This window comes from Capsella rubella, unplaced genomic scaffold (assembly GCF_000375325.1).
Source record: "Capsella rubella cultivar Monte Gargano unplaced genomic scaffold, Caprub1_0 scaffold_1, whole genome shotgun sequence".
In the NCBI taxonomy this organism is placed as follows: Eukaryota; Viridiplantae; Streptophyta; class Magnoliopsida; order Brassicales; family Brassicaceae; genus Capsella; species Capsella rubella.
This window is the reverse complement of record NW_006238923.1, coordinates 4,465,209-4,485,010: the sequence shown is the minus strand read 5'-3', so window position 1 is coordinate 4,485,010 and position 19,802 is coordinate 4,465,209. Positions and strand designations below refer to the sequence as shown.

Genomic DNA, 19,802 nt, shown 5'->3' with positions numbered 1-19,802 from the left:
TAGTAAGACACGCACATACACACATGGGAACAAAAGAATCTGTCTTCTTCTCTGTTCTATTATTTATATTTACTTGGTAAAAAATCTTTCTTGTGCAGAACACAGAAGAAAAAAAGAAACACCCATGGCTCTGTTTTCTAGCTTCTCAGTTTCCGCGTTTCTCATGATCCTTGTGTCCGTTCAATGGACTCTTGTTTGCAGTGAATCCACAATCTCAGCTTCTCCTGCTGTTTTACCGTATATCAATGCACCAGATATGTCTTCGTTTTTCCCTTCTCCGACCAAAGACTGGCCAGTCGATACAGCGACCTCTCCTGTTTCAGAACCAGACGCGCCTGGTCCAAGCTCAGGCCGGCTTAATGGGAAGATTGCAGGCAGCTCAATGAGGCTCCGTCCTGATATTTTGTTGGTTCTGGTCATTGTTGGGATCTGTAGTTTCCTATGTGCTGACTTATCAATGCTTGTTAGGTTTCTTCATAATTAATGTACGTGTAAATCTTGATTGTGCTTGCTTCCGAGTCTTTTTTGTTTTTAATCTCATGAACTTCAACATATATACTACGTTGTTACTGTTATACGTAAGTGTACGCCTGTCTTTTATTTTATATGAAAATACAATACGAGTGTAGTTTCCAAATCGCTAGCTAGTTGTTGAATAATACTCTGATTGATAGTATAAAAGTGGCTTAAAATATTGTGAGAGTAAATAGAGATTTTAAACCTCAAGCAATAAAAATGTCAAAGTTTGGTGCAAAGTTGCCAGATTTATGGGTTTACTCAGCCTCAAATGTTACCAGTTTACTACTCCAAGAACATTCCGACATAATTTTCGGAAAATACCAATAAAAGCCAATAATATTTTTCAGACCATAACAAAGAGACAAATACGGAACAGAGTGATATAAATAAATCAACCAGTTCACAAAATGACAAGAAGGCGTATAGCCGTTTGTCTTCCACATGTGTCTGAAACTCGCCGGAATCTAAAGGACTCCGGCCAAATAAAATTACAGCAACATCTTCTCTCGAGTGCCACCTTATTTTGAAACTCAAAATATATTACGAAAAATAAATGTAAAATCTATAGAACACAAACAAATTAACAGATGATGACAGAGACGAGGAAAGGCATCAAAAGCATCTCTCATCAAGTTTAAGCAAGGTTGATAGTGAAGGAGACATAAGGATGTGTCTCTGAGTCACCGGCTAAACCAGCCATGGCTGCTCCATCCTCCTCGCTTTTCCAGTATAAACTGCAATGTTTTCATGCTATAAGACTCAAAAACTCAAATCGAAATCTCATAGAACTACACTACTTATATATATGAATCCACCCTTAGATTTTTTGAGCAATTGGTCTATTTCAACTTGAGCGACCTAGATCTGATTACTACATTTGGCCTCAAGATTGCAGTAAGAAGGGCGGAATCGGTAAGGTTCGATTTCATATCAACCAAATTCAAGTTTGACTTTACTTGGTTCTCGGTTTTCTCCTCAAAATTCTGCAAGTTCTTTCCTTATTAAGGTCTAACTATCACTACAATTTTCTTTGCGGGATCAACAAAAAGTTGAATGTTAAACAGCTCCCATGTATCCTAAGACAGATGGAGGCAGAAAATTTTCACATACCTGTTGGTCGAATCACACATGCGTTCAAGAATGGAGCGTACTTTCTTTTCACTTTTCACAGCCGGAGATAAGACACATGCCTGGAAAATAACTCATGACAAGAAAAAGTAATTTAGTCAGGGAGTTGAAAGGGTTGAGGGATTCTCGAGAATAGCATAGCTTGGAGTCCTAATTTACCAAGAATGCCGGAGGTAAACCATATCTCATAATACTCTCAGCAAATATACGCACAGCACAGAAATGCATCCAGGAGCTGAAAACCTACATATATAGACCAATGATCAACACAGATTCGGGTATAGATATTACAAGAGTATAGCTATATAGAGAAATGTGTAGATACCTCTCCATAACTGGTGTAGCACCACTGCAAAAGAGAGCTTCTCAAACTTTCTTGATCCTGACCCAATTTTTCTAGCTCTTGTTTACGAGTCTCTTGTGCTTCAACGCTATGTTCAAAATCACGGACCTAAAAGAGGATGGTGTACAATATATGATGAATAAAGCGTTGAGAATCAACCAAAGGTTTTAATTTACACAATGAATAAAATCACTTTGTCGGAAATATCACTACTACTAGCAAATAATCCAATTCTAAATTCTACGAAAGCTCTAAAGGTAATATCAGGAACTTGAACGGAATACTCACTTGGAATCCTTTCTCACGAGCAGTAGTCCTGAAATTATCTGCGACACGCGTAAAGAGAACAACGGTGTAAAGAGCATACTCATTATCCTCAAACAAATGCTTTGAGGACCTAGGAACCTGAAAACAGTTAGGATAAATTGATTAAAATCACTGTGACACAAACTAATAGTGTTACAATTGGTCTATTCCATAAACCCAACAAGTAGCAGTTTACCACATATTCGGTAAATGTCTCATAATTTTCTTTCCATTCTTTTTGGGAATACTTGGGAACAACTGCGAGGAGAGTCACAAGATGTTCTGATGCGACAATATCTTCTGGCTTAACCAAGTCTGAGAGGTCACGAACAGCTAAGCTGAAACAAGACGGAGGAAAATCAACCGCGATGCCACAAAGATACAAAAAATGCTGAGATAACGATAAATACCAACAACATTATCCTGTAGATTACTTAGTACTATTCTAATAACGTTCACGTGGTAGGACATGTTTCAAGCAAAGTTTAGATATAACAAAGTACTATTTTTCTTTTTTGCAAAACTGCCCACAATTCTAGAAAGTTTGTTCTTAGTATAAATATGAGGGGAATACAAAAAGTTACCTTCCACTTTGCTTTCGGTTAATGGCATTGAGTTGACCGCGGATATTATTATATTCAGCAACACGAACCTGAACAATACGTGCAATTAGAGTCGTTAACACCACCATTTGAACCAAAGCAAAGCAACAATTTTTTATACAAACAGACTCATTCGACTAGCTTCCCTGCTAAAAGGTTTAAGCTCCCTTGACTGGATAAAACTAAAGGTTTAAGCTGCAATACCTTGAGATCATCCTCAATCTTTGCAACCTGAGACTGAATATTGTCCACAACCTCCTTTAGGGGTGACATTGTTGGGTACTTAGCTTCATCCCACACAAACCTTGAGACCAATCAACAAAGAAAAAAGTTTGGCTCTTTACCGAATCTGATCACAGTCTAATAACAATTAACTCCTTGTGAGATGTAAAACCATATATACCTGGTGAGATAAGAATCAACAGGAACTCCATCAACTGTAAGAGCGTTGCTCTCCACACCAGAAGTCCTCTCCAATTCTTCGATCTGTCTCCTGATCTTTTGTGAAACTCCTTCCACAAAGGTGTTCGACTACACAAAAGAAGAGATCATACATCATTACCCACAAAATTTCTCAACCGAGAGAGGATAACTAAAGTAAATAAAAAAAACGCAAAATCCAGTCAATGATCAGATGAATTACCTTAAGCAGATCATCACCAAGGCCGAGTAGAGAATCTAAGGTTCCAACACGAAGATTAGGAATGTTAAACTGCGAAAATGAAATCAAAACCCACGAAATCAGATCCTTTCCGAATTGTGAAAACTAAAGCAAAACGAGAAAGTACAAGATCTCAGCCATATATTGGCAATCAGAGAGACCAAATCGAGGAAAATCAGAGTACCCGATAAACTGGAGTATCAAAGGAATGCTTGGAGATCTGCTCCTGTAATCGATTCCATAACGAAGAAGCAGAGTCCTTCACTGGAAGAGATACAACCCAGTACCTCGAAGTCATTGATCTTCAATCTCTATCTCTCTCCCTCTCTGTCTTCTTCTCCGATGGATCTGTATTTCAATCAAATCATCTCTGCCTGTCAAATTGGATAACCGGTTCTAATTATATACCACTAATGAGTAGAAAAACTAACCGGTAAACTTTAGCATTGAGCCGGTTTAGTATCCCCCGGCACGTTCTCCTGCACACACACTCGGGCTTTTTATAATGAATAACACAATGTCCAATATGTTAAGAGAAGATAGGCTAAGGGGCTGATAATGGGCCAATTTGTTGAGATCCAAATAATAAAGTAAAGAGAAACAAAGTGACGGTAACAAAAATCATTGAGAAAAGAAAACCCTAAAAAAATTTCTAGGGTTACCACCAAAAATTTGATTGTAGTGTTTGTTTTCAGCTATCAAAGCCCTAACTCTAAATCATCGTCGTCCTCCTCAAAGCAATCGCTATTCTCTGAAGTAAGAAAGTTTCATTCATCTATGGCGGATGTTGAGAATCAACAGGATTCTTCGTTTCCTGTGAAGCGGAAATCTGATCTCTTTTGCCAAGACCAGGATAATGTATCAAACAAGTCTCAAAAGCTCAATCCTTCATCGAATTCTGCTGATTCTGACTCCAAAGGCGGAGAAACCAATGGAACTGGCGTCGAGAATCTTAATTCTTCCACCGAGGACAAGATTGGGGATGAATCATCGGTTTTAACGGAGAAAGCAGCTGAAAAGGTTGATAATGGCGTAATCGGAGATTTTGGAGCTGAAGAAGAACAACAACAAGTTGGAGATGAAGAAGATGAAGAGGAAGACGACGAGGAAGAAGAAGAAGAAGAAGTAGAAGAGGTTGATAGGAAAGGTAAAGGGATTTCGAGAGAGGATAAGGGGAAAGGCAAATTGATTGAAGTGGATGATAGTGATGACGAAGACGATAGTGATGATGACGATGACGAAGGTTTTGATGAAGATGACGAAAGTGATTTCTCCGATGATCCTTTGGCTGAGGTTGATTTGGATAATATCCTTCCGTCGAGGACTAGGAGACGATCAAGCCAGCCTGGAGTTTACATCTCCAATGAAGTGTGTAACCGTGGCGGAAACGACGAGGATGATGATAGCAGTGATGATAGTGATGCTTAAAGAAAACCTTAAGTTTATAACGAGGTTAGTGTTAAGGAAAATCAAAATTTAGTCCTTTGATTCTAAAGAGGGTTTGTCTCTGTTCAGTGATTCTTCTTGGTTATAATCTAATGTTGCAAACGCTTGGACCAAACTGGCTTATTATATAGTATATCTTTTGGTGTTCTTGCAATCTAATCCAGTGTGCCTCTTGATGGTTTTCGATTTTGGTTATTTGATGTGCAAATTTATCATATTTTCTCGGTTCTGTGTGAGATTTAAAGACTGCTGCTTGTGACTTTATATTAGAGAAAACTGGTATTGAATCGGTCAATATGTGAGTTTTGACATGTGTGAGACAATAACAACCCTTTACTCTAAGGGCGGCCGTGGATGATCCTTGAAAGTCTTGTTTAAGCTCTGTAGTGTAGATAGAGACTCTAGGATCTGTTACATTATGCATTTCAGTGAACATTCTTGATGTAGATAATGATGCAGCTTATAACGAGTATTGAATAAAGTAGTTCATGTTCTTGTTTTCATTTGGCAATGCAAATCTAAGTCCTAGAAGGTTAATGAGACGGGGTGAGGTTAAGCTAAACTAGTTTAAGAGATTATGAGAGTACTGGAATCAAGATCATTACTGGCTATGTTCTCTGCTTTTTATCTCGAGGATTAGTAAAGGTCGAAACTTTCAATTCGCATCTTCAACCGATAGTTAGTAGACTGATACATTACAACTCATAAGACGAAATGACGATAAGATACTCGTTCAAGTGTAATGTTCCTGAGGTCGATCTTCGATGTGTTTCTATACAGTGAGTTGTGACCCTTACAATATTAAGTGTCTTGTTTATTGTGACCCCATACAGTGAGTTGTGACCCTTTGTAATAGTAAGTGTCTTGTTTACTGTGACCCCTTTCTCAGAGGTGTATGTATTACTAGCAACTCTGTTTGACTCAGCAGTGAATACTGAAGTGTGTGTGAATCACACCACATGGAGTTTTAGCGTTTAACCGTTAGTAGTAATGTACCCAAATTTATTTATATTCGACGCATAGATTCGTATAGTTCAATAATAGGAGTTACAGAATTTTGTCAGGAGAATATCATCATAACTCTTAAGTTCACTTCTTAAATCAAAAGAAGAATGGACCACCAGGGAGTGACAATGAGAACTGGTAAAGGGTTCCTTTCCGAATCTCTCATATTGGGAGATGCAATACATACTTAAAAATTGTATATGTATGTCGACGGATATGTGTATATGATATGGATGTGTGTGGTTGATATGTGTAAAGGGTATGGTGTTGGTATCATTCATATGTAGAGATTGATGATTATTAATAAGTGAGACATGCGTCATAATGAGTCTCTCTGCTTTATGGGCCTTTGAATTTGGCCTTTTGGATTCATAAGATAAAAGGAAAAAGGGAATCTCATGAACCAACAAAAAGCTGGGGGGGGGGGAGAAATAAAAGAAAAAGATAAGAGTTCTAGAAGATAAATACAAAAATACTTTTTTTTTTCCTTACAAAAGGATAGAGAGACCAGTTCAATCTCATTTTGGGATATTCGGAGTACTTTTCTTTTGTCCTATATATGATAAAACACTTGGAATTTACACGATAATTTAACCCTTGCATTATCATAAACTTGAGAGGTGAGTGAGATTGGGGGGGTTGGTTGCACAGTAAAATCCAATAATACAGGCATTATCTGAGTCAACTAAAAACCAAGATAATGGTAAAAAAAAGAAGAAGAGGTTTTGTATTGATGGTGTAAAATAGAGATGATGATTACTAAAAAAAGGTGGCCTTCACATGGCAGCCATTGTAGCATATGATGGGTCAAGACTCAAGAGAGGTTAAATCATCATCACTCATCCCCTTTTCACACAAGATTTATCTCTCACATTTTGGATTATAAAAAAAAAACCTATAGCATTTTTACCATATAAGTTTCTTTTAAAAAAAAAAAACATCTTTCATATAATACGCAAGAGGATTGTATGAAAGATATAATTAGTTGATATCGTATATGCTTCTAAGTTAGCACTTACCAATAATTAATACCAATACCTTTATCATAAGATTTTTTCAAAATTAGTGTTGTCCAAAGATAAAAGTGACTCAAATCTTTCAAACCAGTAACAATGATTTTGTTTGTGTACTCTTCTTCATTCTTCTCTCTCTCTGGATGTAATAATCAACAAGTGGGTCTATTATTGAGTTTTATTATGAAGCCTTTGCCACCTTCATGCTCCTTTTATAATATCTCTCTTTTTTTGTCTATTCATTTAGGCAGTATATATAACACCATTTTAAACTATGGTTGTTAGGATTTGTCTTAAATGAACCCCTAGTATAGTTTAGAATCAATTTTAGCTTCAGTTGAATTAGAAAGGAATCATACTACTAAAATCTTTTTTATTATTGTTATTGTTTGAAGATTAAAAGTACTAATAAACTATACTGTAATATTTTTCTTCAACAGAGTTATCCGGATTGAACCCTAAACCCACAAATACCAAAAGAATATACAGTTAGCTTTTGGGTTTTGTTTGGTTATTAACATTTTTATGATATGTAACTAATAATATTACTGAAATAAATGACTAAAACAGGAATAACATATGTATTCTGATGCAGTACGATACGACTGTACGTTTGGATTTTATATACGGATATGCTTTTCTCTTGTTTTTTTTTTTATAGATAAAGGTGGATTTGCTTACGGTTGCACTTTCTAACGAATCAGAGAAAAACACTGTATTTTTAGTTAAATAATCAGTAATAAAGTATTTTTAACTAATCAAATATCATTTTCACGAATACTTTTAAATTTAATTGTTGCACTTTCTAACAACCGTACGTGAAAGAAGAGATTATAGATAGGCATGACCAAAAGCTAACCTTAACCGTATTTTTAACCGTAACCGGACCGTTTATCAACCGTAACCGGACCGTAACCGTATAAAACGGTTAAAAATTGTAACCGTTAACCGTAAAAATAAATTAGTTACGGTTAAAAAATAATAATAACCGTAACCGTTAATTAACCGTAACCATAATTAACCGTAATTAATCGTCGGTTAACCGTACGGTTAAACGCTCGGTTAACCGCATATTTAAATTTTTAAAATAAATTATATTATAACTGTATACAATACCCAGATTTAACTAATTTACTATAAATAATTGAAATCACATATATTTTTTACTTGTAAAATAAATAATATTTCATAAAATTTTATCTCCAATATTAATATTATAATAATCATCAAATAACCGTAACCGTATTTAACCGTAACCGTAATTAACCGTAACCGTATATAACCGTAACCGTCTTAACCGTATATATAATGATTAAGGTTATGGTTAAAAAATTATAACCGTTAACCGGTGGTTAATTAACCATAACCGCATTAACCGTAACCGTGGTCATGCCTAATTATAGATAAAGAAATCAAAAGACGATTAAAATCAAAATCAAATAAATCTGTTTACGTGGCAATATTGGTAAATAGTATGAAAAGGTAGGGTTAATTCTATAAGTATATAATAAGGCTCTTGCTCTCTGACACTCTAATACATCACTTCACCCTTTCTCTTTGGCGAAAGGCCCTCTCGTCTCGGTGTGAGAGAAACTCCTCAACGGTTAAGATTCAATTTTGTGGCTATTCTCATTGTCATTGAACCAGTCTCCACCGTTGGATCATCCCATTCCCACACCAAAGCTTAACCATGGTTAGTTTTTTGGTCAGCTAGGTTAGCTTCTCCTTCTGTTTATATGTTTTTTTTCTTCTTTCTCCTCTTTTTATTTTTTGCTTGCGTGATCTCTCTCTCTCTCTCTCTCTCTCTCTCTCTCTCTCTCTCTCTCTCATCCAAATCTTTGATCATCTCATCATCATTGGAGCTGAAGCAAACTCCACAGTTTTTATCCAGATTCATTATTTTCAACGTTTTCCTCGTTTTGAGTTTTCGACGTCGGCGAGCTTCTATTAGTTCTGACGACGATTCTAGTAGCTTCATTTCCTCTTCAGGTCTTGAAAACTCATTCTTCCTTTAGATCTAGCTCATTCGTTATCTCGTAACAACTGAATCTTAAAACCTCTCTGTTTTTAGTTTATCTAGTTACAGGATCTGATGCTGTTCTCATTTATCTATGTATTGATTTTTAATACTTGGTTTCTATAATTTTAAAAATCTTTCAGATTCTTCAGGTTCCTGGTTATTGTGTTGTGGATCTCGCTGTACCAAGAAGAAGCTGAGCTTGAAGTTAATTCCTCTATCAAGGCCTATTGTTTGGGTTTCGGAAGATGAATTATTTCCCGGACGAGGTCATAGAGCATGTTTTTGACTTCATCGCTTCTCACAGAGACAGGAACTCTATATCTCTGGTCTGCAAATCGTGGCACAAGATCGAGAGGTTTAGTAGGAAACAAGTGTTCATCGGGAACTGCTACGCCATCAACCCGGAGAGATTAATCGGGAGGTTCCCGTGTCTCAAGTCTTTGACTTTGAAAGGGAAGCCTCATTTCGCTGACTTCAACTTGGTTCCTTACGAATGGGGAGGTTTCGTGCTGCCTTGGATTGAAGCCTTGGCTAGAAGCCGTGTGGGACTTGAGGAGCTCAGGTTGAAGCGGATGGTTGTGACTGATGAAAGCTTGGAGCTTCTTTCACGTTCCTTTGCAAATTTCAAGTCTTTGGTTCTTGTCAGCTGTGAAGGTTTTACTACTGACGGCTTAGCTTCCATTGCCGCCAATTGCAGGTAAAATGTCGTTGTGAAGTGCCTTCCTTTTTACTGGCGTTTCTCAAGGTTTTTAGTTGTTTATAGAAATGTCTTGTCTTTCTTGTTAGGCATCTTCGTGAGTTGGACCTGCAAGAGAATGAAATCGATGATCACAGAGGTCAGTGGCTGAACTGTTTTCCAGACAGCTGCACTACTCTTACCTCATTGAATTTCGCCTGTCTTAAAGGAGAGACCAATGTGGCTGCTCTTGAGAGGCTTGTCGCAAGGTCACCAAACCTGAAGAGCTTGAAACTAAACCGTGCAGTACCTCTTGAAGCACTCGCAAGGTTAATGAGCTGTGCCCCGCAGCTACTAGACTTAGGAGTAGGGTCTTATGAGAATGAACCAGATCCAGAGTCTTTTACAAAACTCATGGCTGCCATAAAGAAGTGCACCTCGTTAAGGAGCTTGTCGGGATTCTTAGAGGTTGCTCCACTCTGTCTCCCAGCGTTCTACCCGATTTGTCAAAACCTTATCTCCTTGAACCTCAGTTACGCAGCCGAGATCCAAGGCAACCACCTCATTAAGCTTATTCAGCTTTGCAAGAGACTTCAACGCTTATGGGTAAGTTTGATCTCTCTCTATGTCTCTCTTTTCACTGTCCTGAAGAAAAGAAACTAACTAGCCAACCTGACAACAAATGGTTTAATGATTTAACAGTTTTTTTTTATGGTTCCTACAGATATTGGATAGTATTGGCGACAAAGGACTTGTTGTTGTCGCTGACACATGTAAAGAGTTACAAGAGCTAAGAGTTTTTCCCTCCGATATACATGGTGAAGAAGATAACAACGCAGCTGTGACTGAAGTTGGACTAGTTGCGATCTCTGCAGGTTGCCCTAAACTTCATTCGATTCTATACTTCTGCAAACAAATGACAAATGCAGCGCTCATTACCGTGGCCAGAAACTGCCCAAACTTCATCCGGTTCAGACTATGCATTCTCGAGCCACATAAACCTGACCACATCACATCTCAATCACTAGATGAAGGCTTTGGTGCGATTGTACAAGCTTGCAAGGGTCTTAGACGACTCTCTGTCTCCGGTCTCTTAAATGACCAAGTCTTCCTCTACATTGGTATGTACGCAGAACAGCTCGAGATGCTCTCGATAGCTTTTGCGGGGGACACTGACAAAGGAATGCTCTATGTGTTGAATGGATGCAAAAAGCTGAGGAAACTGGAGATAAGAGACAGTCCATTTGGGAACGCTGCGCTTCTTGCTGACGTGCATAAGTACGAGACAATGCGATCCCTTTGGATGTCGTCTTGTGAAGTAACACTCGGTGGCTGCAAGAGGCTGGCGCAGAATTCGCCACGGCTCAATGTAGAGATCATCAACGAGAATGAGAATAATCGGATGGAGCGGAATGAAGAAGATGAAAGAGAGAAGGTTGATAAACTTTACCTCTACAGAACCGTGGTTGGGACTAGAAAAGATGCACCACCATATGTTAGGATTCTTTAGTCTCCCATTCTCCACTCCTCCCAACCAGACCATCGTGGACCTCTCTATGGTACATGTTGGTTTTTGTTTTAGGCTTTTGAGTTTTGATGTTGTTTGGTAGCTCTTTCTCCAATTTTAGGTGTACTTTGCTTCAGACAGCAACTGATTTCTATGAAGCATTATGTTTTTCAACCTTTTCTCTGCGCTCATATTCAGTTACATGCTACTTGCTTGTTTTGATCTGCCTTTATCGAACTTGTAAATTTAACGAACAAAGAGGAATAGATTTCTCTTATAATAATGCATCATATTAATATTATACCATATAATTCAGCCTTTGAAAGAACTGATATGTCAAACATGTTTTCCAAATATTACATAAAAATTACAAAGTAACATCCACAAGAAACCTATTTGTCTAATCCATCCATGCCCTGGATGAGTGCACTCTCAAACAAAGAGGTAAACATTAACAGACAATGAAACATGATAGAACATAGAGAGTTATGGCATATGTCTTTGATTGGACAAATTTTGACTGTAAATGATGAAATCAGCAGAGACGAACATTCTCAGAAGCAGCATTCCTCCAACACACAGCAACAGCAGAGAGCAGCAAGACTGCAATTTGCAAGCAACAAAAAGAAAAGCGATTCCGTTTATCATCGCAAGTCCCAACAAAATATACAAAGAGAAGAAAAGCTGCAGATGATATAGACACTGGAATTTCCAAAAAACTACATTATCTAGAGACTTTATAGTTTGCACATATGTTTTGGGGTTAAAAATGTATTAAAAAATAGCCATTAGATAGTTCTTGAGAGAGAAGCTAGATCCATTGCAAAGTAAAACATCATGTCTAAAATTCAATTACCGGAGTGTCACAACATGAACATTACAATAGTGACTAGACATGAATAGCTCTGAACGCATCATGGAAGACAAGAAGCTTCCTTAGAAGGTCAGCAAAGCACAAAATCTAAGGATTAATACGAATCTATTGCTCTAAATTTCCAATCTATGGCCACCAAACAAAATGAAAAAAAAAAAGAAAGTCAAGTCTGGGTTCCCAAAGGAAATCTGAGTTTCCAGTAGTTGTCCAAATTCAGCTGACTCTACGATGACATATCCACAAATCAACTCAAAGGAATCTGGTTCGGATCAGCATCATTTGATCTAAATATTCCCAAATTCCAGAAACCAAAACACATATACAATGAACCCTATAGACAAATAACTAGTGATCATTTTAACCCACACGTTACTCCTAAAGTGTCACAGATCAATCAAACTGTGAATAGAGAATCGAGAAAAAAGCCAACATAAATCTCAATCACAGGTTTAAACCGACACAATTGAGTTGACAAGATTGACCAAAAAAACCCAGTAAGAATCGAATAGTGAAAGTACAAACGGAAACAACGAATCTGGAAAGTAATAAGAGTTTTTAGTAGTAGAGAGAAACGAACCAGCCACGGAGGAAAGAGGAGCAACCAGAGTCAGAATCCTGGTAATGGTGATGATCGTGATGGCAGTGATCGTAGTACTGCGGCGGAGGGGGAGGCGGCGGTCCCTGATGATGATGAGGATAACCTCCTCCTCCTCCGGCGAAGTAACCTTGATAACCGCCTTCGTAAGGACGTGAAGACGGTGGTGGATATGGATATCCTCCGTGAGACTGAGGTGGAGGAGGATATTCTTCGTGATGCGACGGAGGAGAAGGATATCCCGGCGGCGGTGGCGCCGATGGATAACCAGGAGGTGGATAGTGAGATTGGTATCCTATTTCGTTCGATCAGAAAAAAAAAAAAAAAAAAGTTTAGAATCGAATCAAAATCAGAGAATTTTAAAAAAAACTAATAGGAATCGAAATCGAAGTGGAATCGTAAGGAAGAGAAGTGATGACGAAGGAACAAAACCTGGAGGAGGATATGATTCCGGCGGGACTTTGTCGTAGCTCATTTCCTTTTTCTCAGCTCAAATCAGATAGTTTTGGATTATCGGAAAAACAAAATTAAAAGAAAAAGAAAAGATATGACTTGCCTTGCCAGCCTGTCTTTTTTCTTTTTTCATTCATTTAAGTAAAGTCACGTGTCACTAAAAATCATGTTGCTCACGTTCTTATTGGGCTTTGGGCCGATAATAATAATTAATCGTTTGTAGTTTTGTACAAAGCCCATAGCCTAGCAAGCACCTGTTTGATTACGATCAATAATAATTAAACAACTTTTACAAAATTACTATCAATAATTAAACAACTTTTACAAAATTACTATCAATATAAAAACAAAAATTTACATCATATTCTTTTTCTTTTTGTGTTTGTGAGCTAATTGTAATTGACATGTTACTGTTTTTTTTGCCATGATCATTTTACAAACCAAGTACTTAACTTTTTTCAGGATTTTGTGCATACAAACAATTTGCAAATACAAACATGTCAGAGTTTTATGAATTATCTTTATATATATAACGAGTTACCAGAAAATAATGGGATTCGTTTAAAGGGATAGTGCTTTAATAATGTATTTTATGTACTAGTAATAAAGATAATTGATGATACTCGACAATGAAAGTGGTAAAATTGAAAACACAAAATTGGATACCGATTACATGTATCTACTTTGCAAATTATGAATAGTTAACCTATTATTTTATAATCAAATTTGGAAAATGTACTAAATTCTCACTTATCTTGTATAATGAATTTAAAATTTAAAATAACGAATTGAGAAACAAATATTACATTAAAAGAGTTATTGTGTCTTCTTCTTAGAGTTTATGTTAAGAAGGATGATGATGTTGATCATATAATGTTTTAAGAAATGAATTGGGTCTCGTCCTCTTCGATTGGAGTAGGCCTGATGGAGTATCCATTGTCAAGACAATACCTCTTCAACTTTGATGACATGAAAATTGAATGAAGCAAAAGATGTGACATTATTCTTTTTAGTTTTTTTTGTAGTGTGTTTGATATAAAATTTGTTTTTTTTTTTGGTCGAAATATAAAATTTGTTTATAAAGTAACATTCTCGAGTTAGACCATCTCCAAAGGGAGGTGGTTAGCAAATTTTTTAGAGATTCTTAATATTTTATGGTTTAAAAATAAATCATAATGTGATTAAATAATAAGGAGCGACCCTTACTGAAGCTGTTTAAGGGGTGATGCTTAACGCCACGTGGAGCTTTGCTATTGGTTAGCAATGGTTGAACTTTTTTTTCATTTTTTTTTCTTGATGCTGTCTACGTGTTTGACATTATGTCAAAGAGGCTGATTTTTGTTTTCCTATATTAGTGGATTTTTTTTTGTATAGATTGTAAAAAGAAAAAAATTAAGGCAAAAAAAGTGAGAAAATTATATTTTAGAGGAATGGGGGGGGCAAGAGTTTTTTTTGTAAAAATATGTTTATTGTTATATTTTGAGTGTATGTTTAATTCAATATGTATATTTTGTATGTTTTGTATCCATGTAATGTAATATAATTTTGGTTTTTAATATTTTTTGTAAGAAAAATATTTATTTTTTAAAACCTCTTATAGAGTTCACCATTGGAGGAAGAAAATAAATTATTCTTTAAAAAATTTACAAATTCAAATTCATTATTAAATTTAATAAAAAAAAATGTTTAACACCCCAAAATAAGCATCTCCCTTTGGAGATGCTCTTATATACCAAAACAACAAAGTGATGGTTGATGACGTGGCAAAGTGTTTTGACTCTTTGACTCAGTGTGTGAACGAAACAAATTGATCCGCACGTGCGAGTGCAACAATCCACACAGTACAATATTTATCCATGAATACGTGGAATATTGTAGCAGGAGAGATTCATATTGTTTCACTAACAAGAGAATGCGCAAAAAAACTTAGGGTTTTGAATACTAAGATCCGCCGGACGGGATGGTCGATGCTCATAATACGAAGTCACCTAATGACATATATAGAAACCCAATTGCAGACCACACTACTGAGGACCAAGCTTAACTAACAACGTTTAACTACATTTTTCAAATCTTTGATGAATTTCGTGTAAGAAGTGACTAATGTTTCGTTTGCACGTGCCTAGAGATCAAAAAATAACTTTTGTATGAGAACACTTTTAAGAAAGAGAGCCTAATAAAACAGAGTTCATGTAAGAGAAACAACTCTAACTCTCTCGGATCAGCAAGCATGCTAACAATGGCTGCATCTATAGCATCCTCATTTCCTATTCGTGAAGTTTGGTCTAAAACAAACTTGTTTCCATGGTGTCCATGCGTTAGTCATCGAATACCTGTGCAGAATATGGTTTGTAAGTTTAAACACTAACACTAGAATACCAAGAGAACGATGCGAGGAAGGAGGCTACTGTTCTTAACAGTATCATTTGAACTTGAAATGCAAGTCGTATCCGTAGTATTGGTCCTCCTCCACATTATCATCCAAAGTCTAAATTTTGTTTTGAAGAGGAAATGAAAAGTGGGCTTGTCGATATTAAGGCAGACGAGGCTATTAATCTCTTCTAAGACATGGTTTACGTCTCGTCCTCTACCTACTGTCATAGATTTTAGTACATTTTTCAGTGGTGTTGCCAAAACTAAACATTATGATCTCGTTTTACCTCTCTGCAAGCAAACGAAACTGAAATGCTACAAAAAGCTAAGAAAAGTCATATGGAAATTTTATTTGATGATCATAAACCATATGGAGGTTTATTCTACTGATTCTAGGCGTTTGCAGCTTAGATCATCCATGGTCCATGCCAGAAAAAAAAATAAAAAAAAATCTCGAAACAGTACGTATAATATCAAAAAAATCATAGAGTGGTGTAACAGTTATTTGAAAACTAACCTATCAAAATCCACATCATAAGAACTTTATAAGTGAAATTCACGAAAGGTAAACACAAAAATTCACATAGTAACTTAAATTTGTAAAACACCACGACAGACATTTATATATATATATATATATATATATATAAAATGGATCACCTAATTAAGAAAAAACATGTTGTGTGTATCAAATGCTGTTTTATGCAACTCCCGGGCTGTGTTAGAAAAGACCACTTCAGCTTTATCTTTCAATGTTCTGATATGAGAAAGTAATGATGTTAATACCAAAACTCTAAGAAAGCTATCCAATATCCATAAAGCTTTTCTCTAGTCTACCATCTGATAACATATCCATAAACCATTTATAGTCGAAGCATACATGTTATATAGTACTTTGCTTAACATACTACTACTTTTAATTTAAAAAAAAAAAAATTAAAAAATACTACTACTACCTTTTTCATGGTTTAATAGGCCTATATATGATTGAATCAACTTTGTTTTGTTAACAGCCGTTAAATAGTTCTTTTTGATTGTTATTAACGTATCTTAAATTTAACAACTATATAGTTGTAGTTCAATTCATCATTCAGACTTCATCACATTCCAAGAATGACAGCAAAATAAAACCAGTTACATACAAGAGCTAGCTCCAAGCTTACAACAAGTCTATACAAACTATCAATTAACTGACTACGTACGCATATGAGATTGTGTCTGCGTTTTTTCTATCACTTAATTGGATTTAATTAAAAAACATTGTTTTTGAATACTAAAGTTTGAAATGGACTTTAACATTAAAACATACGGTAATTAAAATGCATGCACAACTTGTTTTATTAGAGACTTAGAATTTTGGTATTAACATCATTACTTCCTTAGAACATTGGAAAGATAAATGTTAAGCTATTCTCGCAGAGACAGTCTTTACATAGTGCACTCAAAGAAGTTAAACGAAGCTTTATGCTAATTATATCACCAGGTACCTAGGTAGACTCATCTTGTTATTGCCACTGTCCATCTCTAAGATTATGTACGTAAGAGGGTATCTCATCCTAACTGACTTGAAAACAAAGGGGATCAAACATCATGAATTGGGTGGCCTGGTGAGCCATATGATAAGCTCAAACCAAGTTTGTAATCCTTGTTCTTATGATCCACAATTGCGGATAGAACACCTCCAAGTCCCATGTTTATTTTCTTTTCAAGAATGGCATATACAACACCGTTAGAATCAATCTTTCCCTGAACACGAGACTGAAACAAAAGATGATATCATAATATTATAATTTAAGCGGATTTTATAAAGATATTGTTTTCAATTCCACTAAGTCTTTTTATAAATAGCAATATTACCATTCTAGAAAGGCAGTCATACCCAACACTTGCGTTAACATTTCTCGAAAAGCAATTGTACGCAAAATCAGTGGCCAGTGAAACCTAATTATTATTGAAAAAAAAGATACATATGTGCGTCATGATTATTATCTTATCGAACTTTAGAGTATAGAGTATATGCAATGGGAGTATCTCACAAAAAATAAAAATTTACAAACACGATATTATAATATTAAAATAGTATTACCTTTTATTAACAAAAACTCAAAAAAATTACGATAGACTCTCAGTTTTTTTTTAAAGACATATAATTAAAAATATTGTTTACTTTATAATTTTTTGAATGGGTTCAACAATGTAAATGCTCATAAAAATAAAATTAAATGTCAATGGAGCGCATTACCTTCTTTGAAATCTTATGAACATAGGTCATAAGTACATCACCACTGCTAACAACTTTGGCAGAGGCGACCTGTTAAAGAAAAAGTTGTTAATATGAAACAAACAGTAAAAGTATTCACTAGGTTTGCAAAAAATATAATCTCAAACTGACCGGTTTTTTAAACTTTATCTTCAATTTCCCAAAAAATAATATGTAATTTAACTTTTATATGTATTTTCTAAACATTTTCACGGTTGTAAATAAAATTATCAGAATTTAGAAGTAGATTCGGATTCCATGATTTGATATATCATTTACTAAAAATTTACAAAGTTAAAAAGTCGGATTAAATTAGGTATTACAAAATTAGACCTGTTTTTTTTTTTTATAGAAAAAGGATAAAGTTGTAAACAATGGAACAAAAAAAAGTCATTTAAAAAATATGATTCAAATTTTCTATGAATAGTGTTAGGAAGCTATCTAATAAAGTGACTGGGAATTACCATCGTAGGAGTCTCGTATCTTGCAGCATAACCTACACCCGACTTTTGACGCACACTGGCCCAAAAGAGCTCACCACCCAAAGACAGACGAGGTGTCACACGCTGTATCAACCATTAGCATCAATAGTTGAAACAACTTTTACATAACTCCAATCAATAATTTAATAACAACTTTCACAGTAAAATATGAACAGTCTATTCTTTTTCTTTTGTGTTTGTGAGCTAATTGTAGTTGACGTCTTAGTGTGTCTTTGCCATAATCGCTTTATAAACCAAATACTTAACTTTTTCAGTATTTTGTGTATACAAATAATTTGCAAATACCAATTAGAGTACAAAAACAATTAATACTAGTTTGTCATAAATAAAATTAGAAAGAGTTTAGAAAGCTTAGAGTAAAAATTTACCTGTATATATGTTGCTGCCATTAGGCCTTTACTCCCGAGTTCAAATTCAGCTCTGTAGTTTAGACCCTACAGAAACGCTAGCAAAAAAACTACACATCAAAACGTTCATCACAAATCACAAAGATAGCGAATCTTCAAATATATACAATTTCCTCACCATGTATTCTAAGGAGACTAGTTTCATGTCCAAACGTGTCCCATTTATTAGCTGAAGAAACACATTTTGTAAAGAGAATAATATAACAATCACATCATAATGTTCAAGAAAGTAATGGTCATTAAGCGAGCAGTGACCCATGCCTAGGGAAATTCTAAACGTTTTAGATATAAAATATTATAAATACATTTTATATTTGTAACAAGAAGGTAGACTTTTAATTCATATCAAACAACCTACGCATATCTATACTATTAAATCTGAAGTACACAATGAATTTACACTATAGTTTCAAAATGAAATAATTATCATTTCTAACTGGGTTAACACGCGGATCTAACTAACTAAACGGATATGTTAATCGGGTTTAGAGATTTAATCTCCATCGTTCAATTTTCAGTTGATAAAAAAAAAATTGGTTTTCATTATTAAAGGAAAGATAATTATTACGTTTGATATTTAACTTTATTTGTAAGATAAAATGCCTAAAATTTAGCTTAATTGGCAAGATTTTCTTAATTTCAAATATTTTATAAAGATCTTGATCGAAATTTTAAACATTGGGTATTTTAATATTTGTTTTAATAGAAACCATTCCATGTTTTCTTATTATGGAATATTCAATGTAGTTGACTTTTTAAACTATTTTAATTTTTAACTTGACCAACCAAATCAATCTATATTAACATTTTTTAAATACATTTGATAATATAACTTTTTATTTGTAAGATTTTTATAAATAAACTTTTGTCATTTCATTATATATTAAAAATTGAAGAATTATTTATTAAGTAATCATTATCCTATTCGATTTTCTTTGAATATATATTTCCTTAATCATTTAAAATCCATAATATGTATATATTTCCTTAATCATTTAAATCTAAATCGTTTATATCAAAATCATTAATTTATGCTAGGCAAAATCAACAGATTATATCTTAATTTATAACAATTTACTAATTTATGGTAATTAAATTCGCCTATTAAATA

General features: G+C 35.0%; 6 protein-coding genes across 7 annotated transcripts in view; 3 read left to right on the top strand and 3 right to left on the bottom strand.

Moving 5' to 3' along the window:
* The first annotated feature begins 108 nt into the window (after positions 1 to 108).
* On the top strand, positions 109 to 582 carry LOC17898809. The gene has a single exon (XM_006304782.2). The coding sequence runs from the start codon at positions 125 to 127 to the stop codon at positions 482 to 484; it is 360 nt and encodes a 119-aa protein (XP_006304844.1). The 5' UTR covers positions 109 to 124; the 3' UTR covers positions 485 to 582.
* Positions 583 to 877: 295 nt separating this feature from the next.
* LOC17898977 (V-type proton ATPase subunit C) lies at positions 878 to 4,046 on the bottom strand. The gene is made up of 12 exons (XM_023789380.1): positions 3,991 to 4,046; positions 3,744 to 3,907; positions 3,542 to 3,610; positions 3,302 to 3,429; positions 3,103 to 3,202; positions 2,881 to 2,948; positions 2,493 to 2,634; positions 2,279 to 2,395; positions 1,973 to 2,098; positions 1,807 to 1,890; positions 1,630 to 1,709; positions 878 to 1,253 (listed from the first exon to the last, which is right to left on the bottom strand). Exons 2-12 carry the CDS (start codon positions 3,855 to 3,857, stop codon positions 1,154 to 1,156), a joined length of 1,128 nt encoding a protein of 375 aa, XP_023645148.1. The 5' UTR covers positions 3,858 to 3,907; positions 3,991 to 4,046; the 3' UTR covers positions 878 to 1,153.
* Positions 4,047 to 4,130: 84 nt separating this feature from the next.
* LOC111832531 (nucleolin) lies at positions 4,131 to 5,164 on the top strand. Its single transcript, XM_023789381.1, has one exon. The coding sequence runs from the start codon at positions 4,337 to 4,339 to the stop codon at positions 4,985 to 4,987; it is 651 nt and encodes a 216-aa protein (XP_023645149.1). The 5' UTR covers positions 4,131 to 4,336; the 3' UTR covers positions 4,988 to 5,164.
* Positions 5,165 to 8,788: 3,624 nt separating this feature from the next.
* Positions 8,789 to 11,403, top strand: LOC17897323 (protein AUXIN SIGNALING F-BOX 3). Of its 2 annotated transcripts, none has more exons than XM_006306293.2 (4): positions 8,789 to 9,012; positions 9,193 to 9,740; positions 9,830 to 10,325; positions 10,444 to 11,403. In XM_006306293.2, the coding sequence occupies exons 2-4, from the start codon at positions 9,289 to 9,291 to the stop codon at positions 11,227 to 11,229; spliced, it is 1,734 nt and encodes a 577-aa protein (XP_006306355.1). In that variant the 5' UTR covers positions 8,789 to 9,012; positions 9,193 to 9,288; the 3' UTR covers positions 11,230 to 11,403. The 2 variants fall into 2 exon arrangements, with proteins under 2 accessions (XP_006306355.1, XP_023644958.1); XM_023789190.1 differs by having other exon boundaries at positions 9,184 to 9,740.
* Positions 11,404 to 11,494: 91 nt separating this feature from the next.
* LOC17898099 (cysteine-rich and transmembrane domain-containing protein WIH2) lies at positions 11,495 to 13,237 on the bottom strand. The gene is made up of 3 exons (XM_006303506.2): positions 13,128 to 13,237; positions 12,678 to 12,990; positions 11,495 to 11,829 (listed from the first exon to the last, which is right to left on the bottom strand). The coding sequence occupies exons 1-3, from the start codon at positions 13,168 to 13,170 to the stop codon at positions 11,781 to 11,783; spliced, it is 405 nt and encodes a 134-aa protein (XP_006303568.1). The 5' UTR covers positions 13,171 to 13,237; the 3' UTR covers positions 11,495 to 11,780.
* Positions 13,238 to 16,939: 3,702 nt separating this feature from the next.
* The window catches only part of LOC111832643 (mitochondrial import receptor subunit TOM40-1-like), a 6,173-nt gene continuing 3,310 nt past the window's right edge, over positions 16,940 to 19,802 (bottom strand). Inside the window, exons 5-10 of the mRNA XM_023790176.1 lie at positions 18,810 to 18,860; positions 18,653 to 18,718; positions 18,246 to 18,347; positions 17,764 to 17,832; positions 17,379 to 17,462; positions 16,940 to 17,279 (exon numbers count right to left, since the gene is read on the bottom strand). Of these exons, the coding sequence (XP_023645944.1) occupies positions 17,103 to 17,279; positions 17,379 to 17,462; positions 17,764 to 17,832; positions 18,246 to 18,347; positions 18,653 to 18,718; positions 18,810 to 18,860 (549 nt within the window). The 3' untranslated portion in view covers positions 16,940 to 17,102. The remainder of the gene's footprint in view (positions 17,280 to 17,378; positions 17,463 to 17,763; positions 17,833 to 18,245; positions 18,348 to 18,652; positions 18,719 to 18,809; positions 18,861 to 19,802) is intronic.